At 36.3% G+C, this 22,182-nt stretch overlaps 2 protein-coding genes across 3 annotated transcripts in view; one reads left to right on the top strand and one right to left on the bottom strand.

The window, feature by feature from the left end:
* Window positions 1-419: 419 nt before the first annotated feature.
* Window positions 420-9,413, bottom strand: rragcb (Ras-related GTP binding Cb). The gene is made up of 7 exons (XM_067426049.1): window positions 9,039-9,413; window positions 7,662-7,865; window positions 7,316-7,515; window positions 3,958-4,072; window positions 3,640-3,782; window positions 2,404-2,552; window positions 420-2,248 (listed from the first exon to the last, which is right to left on the bottom strand). Exons 1-7 carry the CDS (start codon window positions 9,222-9,224, stop codon window positions 2,070-2,072), a joined length of 1,176 nt encoding a protein of 391 aa, XP_067282150.1. The 5' UTR covers window positions 9,225-9,413; the 3' UTR covers window positions 420-2,069.
* Window positions 9,414-10,819: 1,406 nt separating this feature from the next.
* The window catches only part of trappc9 (trafficking protein particle complex subunit 9), a 288,563-nt gene continuing 277,200 nt past the window's right edge, over window positions 10,820-22,182 (top strand). For both annotated transcript variants that reach the window (XM_067426626.1, XM_067426625.1), the window contains exons 1-3: window positions 10,820-10,900; window positions 12,613-13,213; window positions 17,588-17,733. In XM_067426626.1, coding sequence (XP_067282727.1) covers window positions 12,630-13,213; window positions 17,588-17,733 — 730 coding nt within the window. In that variant the 5' untranslated portion in view covers window positions 10,820-10,900; window positions 12,613-12,629. The remainder of the gene's footprint in view (window positions 10,901-12,612; window positions 13,214-17,587; window positions 17,734-22,182) is intronic.

Raw genomic sequence — 22,182 nt, 5'->3', positions numbered from 1 at the left:
CACACACACACACACACACACACACACACACACACACACACACACACACACACACACAGAGAGAGACACACGTAGTGTTTCCATGTTTTATGGGGACTTTTCATAGGCGTAATGGTTTTTATACTGTACAAACCGTATTTTCTATCCCCTTACACTGCCCCTACCCATCACAGGAAACATTCTGCATTTTTACTTTCTCAAAAAACTTCTTCTGTGTGATTTATAAGATGTTTTCCTCATGGAGACCTAAAAATGTCCCCACAAGGACAAGGATTTCAGATATTGCCAACTTTGTGGGGACATTTTGTCCCCATAACGTAGGGATTACACGCCCACACACACAGACAGACAGACAGACAGACACGCACAGACAGACATACACAGACACACACACACACACACACGACTCAGACAAGGGCTCAAATGAATATAGCTTTAATTTATCAGCGTGCTCTGAGACAAAATATACCATAAGTAAACAAATCTCATTTTCTGGATATTTTACAAGTAATAATCTTTATAATTCAATCACAAAATTAATATCTTATTCTTTTACACTTTATTAGAAAAAAGAAACACACACACGCACGCGCACGCACACACACACGCACACCAGTGAGTTTCTTGTACACACATTTACAGAGACACACATTATATCAATTCAAGAAAGGGGAATTTTTGAATATGACTAAAACAATGAATCATGTAAAAAAAAAAAGGAAAACTGGTTATTTTGGACCCTGGGACTTCACATATGAAAACATAATACCTTTATCTCATGTTCAACAAACTTGAGCATTATTATTCTGTGTTCCCACATATCTCATTATATCAGAACTGTGCAAGAACCACTTAATGGCAAAACACACACTTCCTGTTAGTCTGGGCCGATGCTTAAAAAGTGTCTGTACGTGATTCATTTTGCTCAAAGTTCACAGAAACATGATGACGTTCATAAACGTCTTTAGCATTTTTTCCCTTTATTTTCCCTTTGTGTAGGTCGGGAGTAAATAACAGCGACAGCCAAAACAATCACAGAGCTGGCCAATATTAACAACGGCAATCTTAAAGATGGGCTGGTCTGGGGATTTTGTGAAACAGCATTAACAGATCTGTTTCATGGGTCAATCAAACATGTCCGGGTCATATTTCACCCAAAATCGAAAGAATGAAATAGGAAAGATATTGCTTAAAGAAAATGAAGTCTATTTCTAATTTACTTGTTACATTGTGACAATATCTTGATGAAAATTAAGCACCATTTTTAATACTGTAAAAAAAAAAAACGTTATTCTCACAAAAAATATGAAAAAATATATTATTTTAAATGGTAAAGAATTCATACACTAAATATTTATACTGATTTAAATAATACAGTATTAATTACAATACAAATACTGCATGAAAGTAATGAAAAACTGAGAATTACAAACAAAGTTACAGTTTTCAGCAATGATAAGAATTTGGGTAAAATGTTGCGTTTTGTTAAAAGCAGCGTAAACATTTTAATGCACCTACATTTTATGTAAGCAATTTTCTCATTTTGATTTTTTGGTGAAATATCACTTGGAAAATGTTTGAGATCAAACTAAAACCACTGAAAAGTGGGATGTGCTTTGAAACTTAGTGAGCGCCCAACCTAGACAGCACTTTTATCCATCTTAAACACAAATACATTAAAAAAAAGATAGGCATCTCACTAGCTTTGAGTATAGATTTGCTCAGAGCAACACCATTTCATTGTGCCTCATTCTGTTGGCTAAACTATAGTTTTGTATATCCCTCTATTACAACAGCTGATGCTCTCTCTCTCTCTCACACACACACACACACACACACACACACACACACACACACACACACACACACACACACACACACACACACACCAAAATATCATAAAAAGCAGCAATGTAGTCTCTCCTGTATGAGTGTCCTGTTGTGTCTCTCAGGTCCTGGAACAGCAGGTATAGCTAGAGAAACGCTCCAGTAATCTCACATGTACCTTAGCGCATGTTCAGCGCACTAGTGTGAAGGCCCTGTGTTCTTAGAGGTCCGTGGGTCCTGGGTTAAACCAGGCTCCTGGGTGTCCCGTTCATTGCCGCTGATTTGAGCCGGGACAGACCGTTACTGCTGCTGCTGGGGGGGCTGGACTGCACCGCCGCTCCTGTCCTCTGGGTGGAGCCGCTCACCTCAAACACCTCGTGGATGGCCTTTCGAAAGCAGTGGAAGTTATAGTCTATCAAACCTGTGGAAGATCGAGACGTGAGATATGTTCTGAATAGCATATTATTAGCACAATATTCTTTAATTAAGAAACAATACAAAGAGCATAAAAGGACACGGTGGTAAAAAAAATAGAGACCTGCAGTCTAAATGACACTTTATGTCAAAATTCTGTACCTTTCCTCTCAAAGCTCTCCTCTCTCAGGATGCAGACCATAGCCAGGAACTTGGTGACCTCCTTCAGGTAAAGCACTGTGGTGTTGTTCAACTTTATGATGGCCAGAGACTCTTTATCATAAGCATTACCGTTGCCGTCGTCTTTTAGACTATACAAATGGACAAAAAAAATCATAATAGAGGATACAATATGTTACATATATATCTTACACCGCCAGCATAAAAAGGATACAAGTTCAAAATATTGTATATATACACTCACCTAAAGGATTATTAGGAACACCTGTTCAATTTCTCATTAATGCAATTATCTAAACAACCAATCACATTGCAGTTGCAGCAAAGCATTTGTGAAGCCACAACACGCAAAACCTTGAGGCGGATGGGCTACAAGATCTGAAGACCCCACCAGGTCCCACTCATCTCCACTACAAATAGGAAAAAGAGGCTACAGTTTGCAAGAGCTCACCAAAATTGGACAGTTGAAGGCTGGAAAAATGTTGCCTGGTCTGATGAGCCTCGATTTCTGTTGAGACATTCAGATGGTAGAGTCAGAATTTGGCGTAAACAGAATGAGAACATGGATCCATCATGCCTTGTTACCACTGTGCAGGCTGCTGGTGGTGGTGTAATGGTGTGGGGATGTTTTCTTGGCACACTTTAGGCCCCTTAGTGTCAATTGGGCATCATTTAAATGCCACGGGCATTGTTTCTGACCTTGTCCATCCCTTTATGACCACCATGCACCCATCCTCTGATGGCTACTTCCATCCGGATAATGCACCATGTCAAAAAGCTCGAATCATTTCAAATTGGTTTCTTGAACATGACAATGAGTTCACTGTACTAAATTGGCCCCCACAGTCACCAGATCTCAACCCAATAGAGCATCTTTGGGATGTGGGGGAACGGGAGCTTCGTGCTCTGGATGTACATCCCACAAATCTCCATCAACTGCAAGATGCTATCCTATCAATATGGGCCGACATTTCTAAAGAATGCTTTTAGGACCTTGTTGAATCAATGTCACGTAGGATTAAGGCAGTTCTGAAGGCGAAAGAGGGTCAAACACAGTATTAGTATGGTGTTTCTAATAATCCTTTAGGGAGAGTGTGTATATATATATATATATATATATATATATATATATATATATATATATATATATATATATATATATATAGCAGGTGTTCAGGGTGGACATATATTCATCTGCTTTCATGTTCAGCTTCTCACCCGTAAATACACGAGACGTCAATGACAACATCGATCATGTCACAGCAGAGCTCGTACGACTGCATATCCACCGGAGAGCTGTCCGTGGCGATGTAGATCTTACTGACCACATCGAACAGGAACGCTTTCTCAATCCCAGAATTCTGAGAGGGAACAATGCATGCACAAATATACACTTATCAGTTCTTTGTCTCGTATGTGCAGTAATAAACACCAGAAACAGCATTTAGAGCTGAAACAAAAGCAAAGTTGGACATTTAATGGATACTGGAAGCATTTCAGAAGCAATCTGGACGAGTAAAGCAGCCGTGTACGTGCCGAAATGAATATGTTGAGGAGGTTTTCCAGTGTGGGCAGTTGAGGGATGAGCTTCTGGACCACCTTACTGAAGGCCTCGAATATGGAGTGATCATAGATGCTGGTGAGATAGAAACTGAAAACAAACAAACAGTAATATATTCATTCATAATACACAAATGACATCCAGAATGCCAGAAAATGAGCTTCAAAAAGAAAAAATATAAAGAATTTGCCTTAATGTGGGCCTTGACTATATCCAACAGGATTTGTAATTGGGCAGAAAAAAGTAGACTCTCATAATATTGGTTTAACATCATTTTTCCTGGGTTGTGAGTCCTTGGTAATGTCAGCAAAGAAAAAATATCATATAGACTTGATCAGTAAAATAACTATTCATCTGCCTGGAATAACAATATATAGGGAAATTCACTACATCAGGCATAACATTATGACCATAATAATGTTGTTGGTCCCTTTTCTGCTGCTGCCAAATAAGCCCTGACCCATCAAGGCATGTACTCCACTAGACCCCTGAAGGTGTGCTGTGGTAACTGGCACCAAGATATTAGCAGCAGATCATTTAAGTCCTGTAAGTTGCAAGGTGGGGCCTCCATGGATCGGACTGTATGTTCAGCACATCCCACAGATGCTCGATTGGATTGAGATCTGGTAAATTTGTAGGCCAAGTCAACACCTCAAACTCGTTGTTGTGCTCCTCAACCATTCCTGAACCATTTTTACTTCGTGTCAGGATGCATTATTCTGCTGAAAGAGGCCACAGACACCAGGTGAAATGACCTTTTACCAGGTGAAATTGTTTCCATGAAATTGTTGTACATGGTCAGCAACAATGCTTAGGTGGTACATGTCAAAGTAACATCCACATGGATGGCAGAACCCAAGTTTTCCCAGCAGAACATTGCCCGAAGCATCACACTGCCTCCGCCGACTTGCCTGCTTCTCATAGTGCATCCTGGTGCCATGTGTTCCCCAGGTAGACTTATTCACCCGGCCATCCAAGTTATGTAAAATAAAACGTGATTCAGCAGACCAGGCCACCTTCTTCCATAGCTCCGCGGTCCAGTTCTGATGCTAACGTGCCCACTGTTGGCTCTTTCGGCGGTGGACAGGGGTCAGCATGGGCACCGTGACTGCATATGCAACAAACTGTGATGCTCTGTGTATATTGACACCTTTCTATCAGAACCAGCATTAACTTCTTGAGCAATTTGAGCTCCAGTAGCTCGTCTGTTTGATCAGACCACACGGGCCAGCCTTCACTCCACATGTGAATCAATGAGCCTTGACCCTGTCGCCGGTTCATCACTTTTCCTTTTTTGGACCACTTTTGATACTGACCACTACAGACCTGGAACACCCTCAAATGTCGCTCAAATCCTTACACTTGCCCATTTTTCCTGCTTCTAACACATCAAGTTGACAAAATGTTCACTTGCTGCCTAATATACACAAATCCGGCGAAACACCGAAGTGAAGCATCGCCGCCATTACTGCGTGCCTTGCTGCTAAGGACTTAGAGCAGTGCGTACACGAAAACACTTCTCAAATGAGGATAATAGCTTAACAATGACTGATTCTCCCCTCATGTCATGTTGTAATAGCCTACCTTTTTTTCCCTTATAAATTAATTTTATTTTTGTTACGAATGCATACTATTATTATTTTTCCCCCTGTTTGTATTCAGGATATTAAGAGCTGCTCCCTCAGGCTATATCTTTTCTGTATCCTATTTCGAATTCGAAGAAGTTGATTTTATGCAGAGATATTTGTTTGTAAATCTTGATACTTTCAATAATAATACAATTAATTGATTAATATATAAATAAATAGCAGCGCGCGGCAGTAATGCACGGCGCGCTGTGATGAACGTAAAGAAAACCACTTAAAGACAGAGAATAATTAAAGCATATGTGTCCATTACAAACGGACCTAGTCACAATTAACGTTAGACATATATGAAATGATCAGTTACAAAAAATATGGCCTTATTAAATCAGCACGTAAACTTGCGTGACCTACCGATGTGCTCATGCATGTTCACAAGCTGCAATAAATAGCCACGACCAGTTGTAGCAATAGAATACATCTAGATCTAGCTTCCTACAGGTATAAGATTATTTTATTAATCATCTGGCATGCGATAAGCGTCAGAACCTAAACTACAGGGCATGAGTTCGGGATGGATTGGCCAGATACTGCATCCTACATCACAGATCAGCCGCTGCGTATGAATCACAGTGTCGTGAGGTTTTCAGGCAGTGGACTCGTACCATAATATGTCAGTAACAATAGAGAAAACTACGAAGTTACATTTGTGTAATTGTGACTTAAAGTCCCTTTGTAACAGGCACGTATGTTTTATTTATTTTCTGTTATCATTTACAGCGCGTCGTGCATTACTGCCGCGCGCTGCTCTAAGTGCAGCATAAGTCCTCATAACTGTTCGTTATTTCATGTTCTTAAAACGTGTTTGTGTAAAACAATTCCGTGATCACGGAAAGCAGGGCCCTAATATTAGCAACACAGCTCACAATGACAGTGTTCAGTTTTATTGCTGTCTTAATTACATTACATTTGGCAGACGCATTTATACATTAATACATCCTGTTGTCAATAAATTACCTTTCTGTAAGTTTTGGCCAATGCCTGACATCATCTACCCAATGTTCCCTTTCACCAGACATTTTATTTAATGTGCAGGATCCGCTTTCATTGAAATGTCATTAGAGGACACCGGCAAGTGTCACACCGTCACGCACTTCGCAGGCACGCAGTAATGGCGGCAGGCAAGATGGCGGCGCCCATAAAGTTCGCGGCGGATTTGTGTATATCCCACCCACTAACAGATGCCATTATGAAGAGATAATCAGTGTTAATCACTTCACCTGTGAGTGGTCATAATGTTATGCCTGGTTGGTTTATATTATGCAAACTAAACTTTTATGCAAGATGTGATTTGACAGCACAATTTTTTTTATATATTTTTCAGTTTTCATTGTAAGTTTTAGTTATTTTGTTAAGTTACGTGTGATTTTTATTAACATGTCTAACATTTAACTTTCATTTATTTTTATTTCAGTCAGGTGTCAAGGCAACATTTTTCATTTTCAAAACAGTTCTTAAGTTTTAGTTTTTTAATGTAATATTTATATTTGATTTTAGCTTTATTTCAGTTAGCGAAAACACATTTTAAGTTATAGTTTTATTGACCAATAACATCACTGCTCAACACTGACGCATTACTTGCTGAGACTCGCTGTAGCCCAGCTGAAAACAAGCGTAATCCTATCAAACACTCGCTATCTGTCATTAGACTGTATCAAGGCAAACTGATCAGTGCGTCAGGACGACCAACCTGAGGTGAAGCTTTTCCAGACTGGCATCAGCTAGATCATCATTAGCTCTCTGATGAATGTCTCTCTGCGTCTCTATCTTATGATCGTCCGATAAACCGTCCACCTTATGTATAAACACCTCGAAATTGATCTCCGGGTTCACCCTGAACGCCCGCGACACCGTCAGATGTAGCCGCCCTAATGCTTCTACATAGTCATCCTACAGAGACAGAGACACATCCAAACAATGTTAATAACAGCCAGGAATGGAGCCAATTGCCATGCCAAACAAGGAAAACGAAAGTATGCAGTTTGAGTGCCAATCACTCGCAGAACCACTCTCATATTTTGCCCGTGTCGGCTTACCTGAGCGTCAATGACAAAAATTAACGCGCCGGTGCCCCTGAAAATCATCTCGTAATCGAAGGTGGGGTCAAAAAAGTCCACCTGCCCTGGAAAGTCCCATATGTGAAAGTTTACGAAGGAACTGCTGGAGATGTCGTCCTTGTAGATCTTGTTGGTGCTCTCCAGGAAGAGCGTCTCATTGGGAGACATCTTATGAAACACCACCTGAGATGTGAATATGGACATATAGATATTAAAAACAGATCTGATATATTAATTAATTGATTATAAACATGTAATAAATACATCTTATAAATACACAAATGACAAAAATAAACAGAAAATTAGTTCCAGAGGACAGGGGATTTTAAGCAGCATTAAATGTTACTTAATAATAAAAAGAAATATTATTTATTTTAACTACAGTTATTAAATATAATACAACATAATATAATATAATATTTGCAAGGTAAAAATATAGGTATACCTATATTCACTAGGCACCATATGTCAGTAGAACTTGTAGTCGTTTCATAAAACAATGATTAATATTTTGCAATAACATGCACTGATGAATTTTGCATGATATGATCATAGAAATGTACTAAGAAAGTAAACATTTATTTTAACTTGACTTCAGTCAACAAGCATCAATAGAAGCGCAATTCATCTGACCTGAAATAAAAATATTATGGGAATGGATAATATTTTATAACATTATAAAATAATTATAATATGTCAAATATATAATATTATAATATGAATGGAAAATATACAATTATGAGAAGAGCTTGTATCATCACAGATCAGTTTGTTTTCATTACACATTCTTCAATGCATTACCTGCTGGGATATTGTTGCAGCCCAACACAAATATATGATATTTTAAATAATACTTAAAATATGATATTTTCTAATAATAAAAATTATTATAATAAAAAAATATTAATCCAAAAAACACATCTATATTTTACAAAATAGGAATTGCCATGGTACTTTAGGACATAGTAAAATGGTAATGCTATAATTTTCTACACTGTTACACTTAGAAAAAGCAGAAAACATAACATAAAAAACATACTGACCTTACAAGCAAGTACTGTGCTGGTACCATAGTACAGTGATGATGGTAATAAAGATACTTTGAAATGTATACTTCCAAGAATACCATTGTACTCTTAGTAATATGGCACTATTGTAATAACATGATGTACCATGGTATTCTCAGTATGCGTTGGAAATACCATCTGATACCATGGGATTACCACAGTACGTTTTTTAAAGAAATTGTACTTCAAAGAACACCATGGTATTATGATCTTAGTAGTGTCCAAAACCAGAGCATTTACCACAGTTCTTTTTTTGTGAGTGAAGTGCTGTATCCATATGGGATCTGACCTTCTGAATGGAGGATTTCCCGCTTCGCCTCAGACCCATCAGCAGGATTCTGGGTTTATTGTCTGCAGAGGGAGAGTTTTCCAGGTTTTCCTGCATCATGTCCATGTTTTCAACGCCATAGCCGAAATCTTTAGGGAAAGAGTCCACCAGGCTTCCGGCTAGCTGCTCCTCGTACTCAATCGACATTTTAAATATTTTTTTTTAAGCTTTAAATCCCTTTGGTCAGTCTATGTTGACTCTGTAGGATCTGTTTGGGTAATTGAGGTGGGCTCGGTGTGGATTAAATGTTTAGTTTGGATACAGATGATGAGGTTTCATATTGGAAGCGGTTAGCTTGCTGCATGAACACAAACAAACGGGAAGCTGATCATATGACAGGCGCAGAGTAGGAACGCCTGCAGGCGAGCGGAAAGGCCTGACGCGTGAGCAGCCTCTGAGTGGAGCGGTCTCGCAGATGATCAACATCTCTTTACATGTATAAAATGTGATAAACGTGCTATTTGCAAGCTCAATATTTCTATTTTATTTTATAATTTATTTGTGATGTAGAACAGGTCCTGGAATATTTAGTTTAGTTACAGTTAGTTAAATACGAACATTTTACTCTAAAATGCAGAAGTTATATTTATATTTTATTCATATATTAAAAATTAATTATGAGCAATTTCATTCAGAAATTATTACCCCCCGCGTTTCCCTTTATATTTATATTTTCTGTAAAGCTGCCTTAGAACAATCTGTACTTTAAAAAATAAAATAAAATATCAAATCAATGAATCGCATCATAAATAAAAGTTTGTGTTTACATATTTGTGTTGTGTGCTGTTATTACGTATATTTCTATTTGCATGTATATACTGTATACATGTATATGCATGTATATATATTTATATAAATTATATTATTTTTGTTTTTTCACATGCATATGTGTGCATTTATATGTACACAATACGTATAATACTTATACACAATACACACACATGTAAACACAAACTTTTATTTTGGATGTAATAGAAAATATAGAAAATATAGGGAATAGGAAATATAGAAATGAAAATTAAACAATAAAAGTATAAGAATCATATATAAAAAATGCATACTGTAGAATTAAATGTAGAATGGAAAATAATTAGCATGAAAGTAAACTAGTCCTAAATATTAAGATGTACAAGAGGCAATGTGCATTATTTGCATTATACTGTAATCTTAAACATTAAAAATACACGGGCATGTACAAAAGGCAAAAAGTGCAAACAGTTTGACACTGTCAGAATGTCAAAGTGAGTTAGTGAATGATGAAGAACTTACTGATAAAGTGAATATTAAGTGAAGACAATGTTAAGAGGCTGGTTTTGAGTTTAGGAGCCTGATGGCCTGGGGGAAGAAACTCCTCCTGACAGGCGCAGAGTACAATACAAATATGCAAATATTTCTTACAATAGGCTATTTCTATAAAATAATATAGGTACATGTATGTGTGTGTATTCAAATATACATACTAATTATACACAGTACACACATGTATGTAATTACAACATATGTAAAAACTTTTATTTTGGATGTAATTAACATAGACTGTAAAAAAAGCTGATTAATCGTTAGACGTTTATTGCATATATTATATTATATTATATTATATTATATTATATTATATTATATTATATTATATTATATTATATTATATTATATTATATTATATTATATTATATTATATTATATTATATTACCGGTATATTATTTAGTAATGAATGTTGGAGCTCATCCAACAGGGGGCGCTTACAGACACGAGTATGAGTCACACGCCTCTCACGGACAAGACAGTAGCAGAAGAAGCAGCAGCAGTGTTGACAGGAAAAGCGTTTGTGAGTAAAACAAGCGTTTACACACACATTTTAAAGACTTATGATTGTTCTGTCAGCAATATTTTGGAGTAAATCTTACCCTTTATGTTGCGCGGTTTATAGCGTACTTCATTGCGCTGTTGTCACATTGATATCTGATGATGATTTTGAATTGTTTCATTCAAACGCATTTGAAAGCACCAAAATAAACACAAATATGTATGTTACACATATATTTAATTTTGAGGGAACAAACAACGATTGTTTCACCAAACAAACTGAATTCAGAAAGAGTCAATAAGGTTTCATTCAAGACTGAAACATTTGGCTGTTTGTTCTGCTAGTTGGTTTATAATGCTGCATGTTAAATGTTTTCTTTAGTTGATGTTTATGAATGTGTAAAACATTAACGTTACATGTTTTGAGAACAGTGTATGCATTTATTTGTGCTGGTTAGGCGATTACCAAACTTAATTCAGTAGTCCTTAGTTGTGTCAAGTGTTTTTTAATAGATGTGAACCTTGAGGTAATTATTTTCAGTTTATTTCTAGTGAAGAAAAATTTATGAATAATTAGAGTTTGTGGAATGTCAATCATTTCAATTAGGTCAGTTATGCTCATCGTCCTGCCTTGGTTTCTTCTGCTTATGTCGTTTTTATAGGAGAATTTTCAGTTAAATTATACACACACACATATACATACATAAATACACACACATGCAAAGTCAATCAATGATTATTGATATTTTGAATAAAATAAGGAGACACAGACGTGTACATATTCAATGGCGTTTGCTTCCATTTATTTTTGATCACAGTGCTTCATACACCACATACAACTTTTAATCCAAAATTGGGCACGTCACTTGGAGAAAAATTTACGTTTACCTCATATTTCTTTAAATAGAATAGAACCATCATTTATTGATGACTCACAGAAAGATGAATGTGTGATGATAATTCCCACCTTACGGTGTCAGTAAACTTCTGCTTTCTGTATCATAATACATTTATGCGTCAATTTATTACATATAATATCTGCATTACGTCACAACAATACAGTGCGTTTTGAGCAGAAATATTTTATTTCATACTGGCTCTCTCAAATATTTATGGTGTGCGCTGACTTTCTGAAAAGCTCTGCATGGATTGAGGCGCGTGAAACAGCATCACAAATCTCTGAAAGTCTCTAAGCAGGAGTTAAAGTCTAACAGTTTAAGTACATTTCTAATTTTACAGTTTCATTTTTCAACATTTTACTTGGCGATGTTGTCAAAAATATTTTTATGTTTATTATTTTAAATGCTCTGTTGGTGGTTTGTGAAGTAGCATTCACAATGATAAAATTATTCAGCAGAGACAGGGATACATAGACCAGAATGGGGGAAATCCTCCCCATCCCCCATATATATATATATACACATAATACGTATAATACTTATACACAATACACACACATGTAAACACCAACTTTTATTTTGGATGTGAGTAATCGCGATTATTCAGTTCACACACACACACACACACACACACACACACACACACACACACACACACACACACACACACACACACACACACATATGTGTGAAAAAAGAAAATATGACCTGCAGCTTCATGTAAAATCAGGCATCAAAATATTAAAATGTACAGTGGATTAGATCTTTTAGATTTCTTTTGAAAGTTGCCGTAATAAGAGTTTATATGTTTTTGTGGATTGCTTTCCTCCTGTAGATTCACTGTATGCAGACATGAGTGTCCCAGACTACATGCAGTGTGCCGAGGACCATCAGACGGTCCTGGTGGTGGTCCAGCCCGTGGGGATTGTCCCAGAGGACCAGTTCTTCCGCATCTACAAACGCATCGTCAGCGTGAGCCAGGTCAGCATACGGGATTCCCAGCGCGTCCTGTTCATCCGATACCGGCACCATTACCCACCTGACAACAACGACTGGGGCGACTTTCAGACTCACCGCAAAGTCGTGGGTCTCATCTCGGTGACCAGCTGCGCCACGGCTAAAGAGTGGCCGCAGACATCAGACCGTTTCCACGGGCAGAAGGAAGTGTTCGGCTCCACGCTGTACGACTCGCGGCTGCTGGTGTTCGGGCTGCAGGGCGAGGTGGCGGAACAGCAGCGGACAGATGTGGCCTTCTACCCCAGCTACGACGACTGTCCCGATGTGGAGAAGCGGGTGGAGGATTTCATTGAGTCCATCTTTATCGTCCTGGAGTCGAAAAGGCTGGACAGAGCAACCGATAAATCCGGCGATAAGATACAACTGCTGTGTGTGCCGTTCGAGAAGAAGGACTTTGTGGGGTTGGACACAGACAGCAGGTGAGTTTGGGTTCTGGGAATGTGCTCAAAATTGACAGACTACTGAGAAATGACCTCATTTATTGGTGACCAGCATAATAGTTAACCCATAGGGGTTTTTCAGTAATCAATGCTGATATCCATCTTATTGCTAATGCAAGCACAACTATTAGGGATGCACAATATAAAGGAACCATATCTGTTATCAGCTGAATTTTCTTTCTTTTTTTGTACATTTAGGTGACCTTTACCATGATCTAATGCTCACTTAAAGTTAATTTTGATAGACACTAATAATTTAATTTCACTATTACATGTAACTTTGCAAATAACCTAATCAATATACACGATCAGGCATAACATTATGACAAACATTCACATGCTAGAGTGAATAATAATGTTTATCTCTTCATCATGACACCTGTTAGTGGGTGGGATATACTAAGCTGATGCGTTAGAATCAGGAAAATGGGCTATAACTTAAGAATTTGTGCCAAATTGACAAGGGCCGAATTGTGATGGCTAGACAATACTCAGAGCATCATAGTTTGTTGCATATGGGGATGCATAGCTGCAGACCAGTTAGGGTGCCCATTCTGACCCCTGTCCACCGCCGAAAGTACGTGTGCGTCGGTTACCTGGGGAACACATGGCACCAGGATGCACAATGGGAAGAAGGCAGATCGGCGGAGGGAGTGTGATGCTTTGGGCAATGTTCTGCTGGGAAACCTTGGGTCCTCCCATCCAAGTGGATGTTCCTTTGACACGTACCACCTACATAAGCATTGTTTCAGACCATGTGCACCCTTTCATGGAAACGGTATTCCATGGTGTCTGTGGCCAGCAGGATAATGCTCCTGCCACAAAGCAAATATAGTTCAGGAATGGTTTGAGGAGCACAACAACGAGTTTGAGGTTGAGTTTGATCTCAATCCAATCGAGCATCTGTGGGATGTGCTGAACAAACAGGTCCGATCCATAGAGGTCCCACCTCGCAACTTACAGGACTTAAAGGATCTACTGCTAACATCTTGGTGCCAGATACCAAAGCACACCTAGTGGAGTCCATGCCTTGATGGGTCAGGGCTGTTTTGGCTGCAAAAGGGGACCAACACAATATTAGAAAGTCATAATGTTATGCTTGATCGGTGGATGTTTTTTTAGTACTGTACAGTACATTATAATGTTGTGATGCTTAAATTGATTTCTAGCATTTATATTGACTGGTTTTAGTTAGTGTTTAATTTGTAATTATTATTTTGACCATAGATTCCCAAAACTTTTTGTCAGCTGAACCCATAAAATAGTATAGTAATTTATATATATATATATATATATATATATATATATATATATATATATATATATATATATATATATATATATATATATATATATATATATAATTTTATTTTAATATTTTTAAATCATTGATAAAAAGCTAATAATTAATTATATCATAAAATGATAAATCAATAAATAAATAAATCAATCAATCAATAAATAAATACATTAAAAATAAAACACAATGTATAAATACATAAATATAAACAAATAAATATGCAATATTATATTTAAATATATTATAAATATATAAAACTGAGATCAGAGAAGTATAAATATGCATATAAACCCATATATGCATATTTACACTTCTCTGATCTCAGTTTTATATATTTATAATATATTTAAATATAATATTGTGTATTTATTTGTTTATATTTATGTATTTATACATTGTGGTTTATTTTTAATGTATTTATTTATTTAAAATTTTTATGATATAATTAATTATTAGCTTTAAACCTCCTGCTGTTTCCTCACAAACTCCTGTTTGGGAAACTGTTATTTAGACCAAAGTTATTGACCATTTATCAGTTATTTTCCATGATAATGAAAATAACTGATTCATTGAAAGATGCCTTATCACCATTAATGTTGTTTATACTTTGTTTAAAACATTTTTTTTTAAATGGAGTATTACAATTTGGTGTTGAATTTGACAGCGGTAAATACTAGATGCACAAGAGTCCCAGAATATGATGGTTTTGCTTGTAGGTCAACCGTGCATGATCTTCTATCCTGTTTCATGAGTTTTGCCATTTGTTTTTCATGGTTGTTGTTTTTTTTTCTTCCCTCTTGTTTTGCCTTGTTTTATTTGTCTTTCTTCTTTTCTTTCATACTGTCCTGTGAGTTTATTATGGGGTGTGAAAAGGTGAGCCGGTAGTTCTGTCTCCTGCTTTAGTTCATTCTTACCTGATCAGCCTCTTCCTCTCCCCTTCAGTGACACGCTGCTTGGACCTCGATTCTCTTGTGTCTCAGTTTAGAGTAGAAAGGTCAAACTCATTTTTGGGATGAAAGTCAATGTGCAGGAACGGAAAAAAGAGCTGTCAGCAGAGTGTAATCTTTGTATCCTCGTGTCGTCTTTGAGCCGATTGTTTTCAAGGTGAAATATGGGCAAGATTCTCGGGGTCCTGGTGCCTGTAAGGGTCAAGCGTTTGATCAAGTGTATCATCCCTCTGTCTGCTCTAACTGCAGAAGTTCATGGATGTCATTCAGTAATTCATGAGTGATTGCACGCAAAGCTTTGTGCTCATCTCATCTACGGTCGTAGCATGAATTGGAATATGACATCCATTTTGAAAAATACAAATAAAAGAGTTTAGTTGAGTTTGCTCCATTGTAGGATGTGGATTCTTGAGCTGTTAAATATAGTTAAATATTGATTATAAATATAGTTTCTGTTTATAAAGATGATACACAGATTATTTTAGACATTCTGGCTAATAATATAATGTAATATAAATGATGTGTTCTTTTTAATAATTCTCTTTTTAAATATATTTTTATTTATACCCATAAATATTAAAGTAATAAATTGTAGATTATTTATCAAAATTAGGGATTCGTGGATATAGACATTTTGTATAATATAATATAATATAATATAATATAATATAATATAATATAATATAATATAATATAATATAATATAATATAATATAATATAATAATATATGCTATGATATAATATAATATAAATTTATAAATATTTATTTTGGATGTGGTTAACTGCAAAAAATCATTTAATAGCACTATATTATATTATATTATATTATGGCATATATTATATTATATCATAGCATATATTATATAAATTATATTATATTATATTATATAAAATGTTTATATCCATGAATCCCTAATATTGATAAATAATATATAAATATTAAATTAATAAATTGAGTATAATTAATTAATAACAATTAACCTTTTGACAGAACTAATTATAATATAATATAATATGAATAAATAATATATAATAAATATTATATATTGCTGTTATTCACAATTAATTGATTTGACAGAACTAAATATAATATAATATAATATAATATAATATAATATAATATAATATAATATAATATAATATAATATAATATAATATAATATAATATAATATATAAAGGAACATTACAATTCATAACCCCAGAAATAAATTATTGTAATGTTTACAACTGTTTAGCTGTGAAAAGGCTAATTGGTTATTAATTAAAATAATAATCATATTTATATATTTCAATATTTTATTTTTATAAGTTGATAAGTAGCATTCATTTAACTTTTAATATACAATTTTCCTTATTACTTATTTGGTGTATAACTGATATTTTTGTCAATATTATGAATCTACAGTATGTTGCCTGTTTGTTTATTTATTTTAAACTGCATTTACACTAGAGTTCAAATCTGGCCTTGAAACATTTAACAGTTTTAGAATCAGTCATAGGACAAACAATATAATGCTTGAATTGGATAAAATAAGCTGATATTAAAGGCTTCAAATATGTTTTTTTTTTTTACTGTTGCTGATCATTTAATATTGTATGGTCAGTGGTACTTCATACCTATGTAAAAGTATATATTTATGTAAAAAAAAAAAAAAACATATTGAATAACACTTGACCCTCTTGCACAGTCTCTATAGCAGTCCTTCCACCAGTTTTACCTCCTCATGTTTATAAACATTCCTTTATTTTTTAGTTTATTCATCCCATGGGATAGACATCAAGTTGCTTTTTGAGTCCTTTAGCTGAAATGCCCACCGTTTTGCCTGTGCATCCCCTTCCCTCTGCATCCTTCCAGCTTTCCTCTCTGTCTGTAAATACTGGGCTAAGACAGAAGACAAAGCTTAATGCAAAACCACATCAGCATATTTGTGTTCCATATAAGGCCAGCCAAATGAGACGACATTGATCCACCGCTGATAAAAATAACTTTAATTAAATATGGCTGACGTCACCTGCACTTGGCTGCGAGCGTCGATTAAGAACTGAGCTCTGCGCTTAAACACCGAATGTTTATCTGACGCCTGTTGCTGCTGCTCTTCCTCAGGCACTACAAGAAACGCTGTCAGGGCCGCATGAGGAAGCACGTCGGGGATCTGTGTCTGCAGGCAGGGATGTTGCAGGACGCCCTCGTACATTATCACATGGCCGTGGAGCTGCTGCGGTCTGTCAATGACTTCCTGTGGCTGGGAGGTAAGATGGGGTTTAGTGATTCATAGGGTGTGTTCAGACTTGAGAGGTTTGTTTCGACAGGTGCGATGGCTCTGTTAGTGCAGTTCATTTGAATAAGTGTGAAGGCTGCCATCTGAACCCTGATGCGCACCAAACAGGAAGACCTAGACCCGATTTTTCAGGGGGTTAGGGTCCGATTGCAAACAAACTCTGGTGAGGTTTGACTGGAAAATGAATGCAGCCGGACATATCACATAACCCTAAAAAGGGCAAAATGCTCATTCCATACCACACTCAAAAAACTGTTCAATGAACATAATTAAATTAAGGAAAGCTTTTCCAGGAAATTGAATTATGCTTTTCCAACAAAATCGAATTGGTTTTAGTTTTAGTTAGAATTTGTTGTAATCTTATAGCCTGGATGCCAGGACCAATGAAATCATCAGGGCGGGCTTTAGACGATGATGGACAGATGATAAACAGTAACGTAATCAGGGCTTGACATTAACTTTTTTGCTCACCAGCCACTGTGGCTAGTGGTTTTCCAAAGTTACTAGCCACTCAGCATTTTCACTAGCCACAATTTTGCAGTTTGGAAATTACATTTTATATGATTAAAGTTGACTTTGGCATGCCTAAATTACTTGATTTTGAGTCATTTTACTTGATTTTGAAGATTTAAAACCCTTTCAAACTTTCACATGCAGAGTGAAATAGCCTACTCTACGTAAATTAAGCTTCACTACACTGAAGCTACCCCCCTATAGGAAATGTAGCAAGCTAAGCTACAGCAACTTGGCAAAAGTAGTTTACTATATCTAAGCTAGTTTTTATTTATTTAATTTTACATTGAACCAACTTCATTCCAATCAACGCTATCTCTGTGATCAATAAAATTCGACAGACAAAAAAGCAGATAGACATGCATACTTTTTCAGTTCGGCTATTCAAAAATTGTCGAAATCGATTTGACAACAAAATCATGTGATCCCATAATATTAACAAAACCAAGTGTCGAGAGTGTGTGTATGCTCATCTGTAGCCTATGTGTATGATAGTGTTTGCATTTATGCTCAATTTTAGACTTGGGCACTTTTGCAGGAAACTAAGTTAATTTACAACTCAACTCAGATCAGCTCAAAGTAAGCTACAGTATCAAAAGAATTAAGACCTGCTCCAAATAGTACCAACATGGCAAAAACAAAACGTGCCTATATTTGTGTGTGTGTGTGTGTTCTCCATGGAAAAGTTTCATTCATTCATATCAAGAGGTGGCCAGGCTGGACCCCGATGCTTTAATAAGAGGTGTTTATTCAAGAGACACAATAGATTCTTTTAAAACTTAAGACGATTTCTCTTACGAAAGGAACGTAGAAAGTGAAGTATATCCGCGACTTGGCAGTTGGTTTCCAATTTGAGCTTGATCTTCAGAAATGTAAATGTAGAAAATGTACTGCCCAACACTGACAAGGAGAACTGATTGTGGGTGTGACAGCTTCTGCACGCTTCTTTTGTCATTCAGCGCGATTCCGCCTATCCCGCCTTCACCTACTGCAAGTTGATCGATAAAGAATTGTAAGACAATTTTAGTTTTGTGATATGACGGTCTTCGCATTTCATTTGGCTGTAGGCTGAAATTATATTCAAATATTCAACCCGCCAAAGTGGCTAGTGGGAGTGGCTGCCTTACCCGCCACAGCTGAAATCTACCCGCATTTGGCAGTTTGGCGGGTGTTAATGTCAAGCCCTGAACGTAGTCATGCACGTCCTCTTAGGGGCTTGGATTATATTTGTTCAAATCTTAAACGGAGAGCTTGTTTGTATCTGATTCACCTTCACAATTTCCCTCAAAAATGATGATCATGTTGGGTAAGTACTCTGTGTATCATTCAATTCTTGTATTTTTTCACCGGCAAAGATTGTTTATTTCAGCGCGCGTTCAGTCAGGGTTGCCAAGTTTTAACACCAAAACCCTCCAACTACTAGCCCTAAACAATAGCTTCTTGGGGGGTTCTCTAAAAAAAAAAAAAAAGGTGTTTGGGGGTAAAATGTGTGTTATCTTGGCAAGGTTGCCTGCTAAAATTCGCATTTATGGGTCTATATGTCACATAATAGTCGCTTCAACCCGCGGACATAGAAAACAACCAGCGGGGGAAAAAACGCGGACTTGGCAACACAGTGCAGTTGAGCGCTGTTGACGTCGCTTCGTTGCTCTGATTGGTTGTAGGTCTGTCCAATTGATGTCTTTCCTGGTTCGGTTGAAACACGCCCCATAATCCCAGCCCAATCGAGCAGTATCAGACTCATATTCTGACTAGAATTGAGTATGACCACGTCAGGCAAGTAATCTTAATGTATGAACTTAAAATCATTTAGTTAAATAAATCATGTCATTCCAACTAGATAAAGTAGGATAGAATTGATGACCATATTTAGTCTGGGAACTGCGTCACATGAATTTATTTTCTTTATTTCTATAAAAACTATTAGTCAACAGCACTTGATCACTTGTTAATTGTAACATGCAAGTAATGATCAAATAAAGCATTTCTCGTCACTGGCATAAGCACAGTTACAGCTCATTGAGAACAGCACAGAATAACCACAAGGTCTACACTTCACGATAATGGTACCTAAACAAATCGACACAACATAACACAACTTTTAAATGTCAAATATTACTGATACATAACATCAAACGTTAACAAGTCTTTCCCTTTACTAAAAACACACTGAACTGCACTTAACTTCAACAGTTACTCTTCTGATCCATCCCAATGCAAAGCATGCTGGGAACTAGAAATACACTGCCCAGTTCAGTCAGCGCAACATAAATGATTCATGTAGTGCCAACACAAATGGTTTAGGTTTACTTAACATTTTACAAATTCTATTTAATTTAACGTAATAAAATAGAGTAAAATGACAATTAAGTAAAAAACTAAAGATTTGTTTTGTTTCAGTTTATTTCACAACCTAATTGGCTTTTAGGATGTATATTTTGTGACAGAATGTCAAAAACAATGTTGCATTCTGGGCTAAATGTTCATTAACAGTCGCTCCAGCGGCCTTGCTCAGCTCCTCAACACTCGGTCCTGCTCTGCTTCATACTACAGTAACGTTAATAATCACATCCATGAACATGGTTTCTGCCTGAGTCCTGTCCCGATTCTTTTCCACCGGCTGTGAGTTGAAGACCACATGTCCTGAGATACTGAGCTCAAACCTGGCGTCATCAAACTACACCTTTGTTTTGAATAGGCGCCCTCTAGTGGACAGAAAAGTTGCATAGTGCACCTTTAACTTTACTTAATTTATATTTATTTAATTCTGTTTTTATTTCATTTAGTTTCTTCATTTTCTTTTTTTTGTCACCTCTTCCGTTTCTTTTTTCCTATTTAATTAAATTTTCTTTTAGATAAGTATTAGTATTTTGAAATAGTTAAAATTTTTATATTTTCTGTTTTCATTTTTACTCTAGTAAAATTTTTTGGATTTTTAAATTGCTCTTATTAATAGTTTTTTTCTTTTTTTTCTTTTAGTACACCAAGTTAAACTAAATGAAAATAAAAAGGTTTGCCTTGGCATTTACTTGGCATTAACCCTGCCCTAAATATCTAAAGCTGGTCATTTCCCTAAGTGTAAGCAGGGGCGGAGTTATGGGGTCAGTGCCACCCCTGACTGAAGCTTTGTCACCACTGTTGCACAAGCTTTATGACTTCCACAGCTGATTTTTCTAAGTTTAAAAGAAATGAAAATGGCACAAAGGCCATGTACACACTCCAGCTGAACTAAGTTGTCACTGTACCTATTAATAGGGGAAAAATAACAAGCCCAAAGATGCCCAATAATAAGTGGACATGGCAACACTGAAAATGTCCGCCTGGTGAAGCAGCTTTATGAGCATGAACAAAAACACAGCAGAGCGAGACGCGAACACAACGGTCAAAAATGTTCTTCCGGCGCATCTTTACATAGAGAAAAATGGAAAATTAGCACAGTGGAACGGACCAAATTTTGTTTTTTTTCAAAAGTCTACATTACGCACATATCCTGTGATAGCACAAAGAAAGCACAGCTTTTTACATCTGCACTTTGTAATGAAAGTGTAAATTAACACGACCTTACATTCCTGTTAGAGGCCTGAGATCAGAGGGAAAATTCCTCTTAAAGATCCCTAGAACCTGCCTAAAGACAGGGGGAAAGGGGAAATCGAGCTTTTGAAGTGGCTGTTAGAATGGCTTCCAGTTTATCTAAGTTTAAATCATGTCTTAAAACTCATCTTTTCTCTCTCGCATTTGGTGCATAATATGTAGTTATTTGAGGTATTTATGTATGTGGTGTTATCTATGCATGTATATTTATATATGTAGATATAGTTTTTTTTAATTTTTTTTTTATCTTTTATACTTTATGTACAATTTTCCTGAATTTGCTGTACAGCACTTTGGTTGGCCTCAGCCATTTTTA

The sequence above is a fragment of the Pseudorasbora parva genome, chromosome 19 (genome assembly GCF_024679245.1).
Source record: "Pseudorasbora parva isolate DD20220531a chromosome 19, ASM2467924v1, whole genome shotgun sequence".
Classification (NCBI taxonomy): Eukaryota; Metazoa; Chordata; class Actinopteri; order Cypriniformes; family Gobionidae; genus Pseudorasbora; species Pseudorasbora parva.
The sequence above is the reverse complement of the archived record's forward strand: the minus strand, read 5'-3'. Positions and strand labels throughout refer to the sequence as shown.

Bases quoted from the DNA above. Each gene is read 5' to 3' on its own strand.
- rragcb (XM_067426049.1), bottom strand. From the start codon at position 9,224: ATGTCGATTGAGTACGAGGAGCAGCTAGCCGGAAGCCTGGTGGACTCT. The intron at 3,783-3,957 runs GCACGTACACGG...GTTCCCTCTCAG, and splicing joins TCCTCAACATATTCATTTCG to AATTCTGGGATTGAGAAAGC. The intron at 2,249-2,403 runs GTACAGAATTTT...GATCTTCCACAG, and splicing joins GGAGAGCTTTGAGAGGAAAG to GTTTGATAGACTATAACTTC.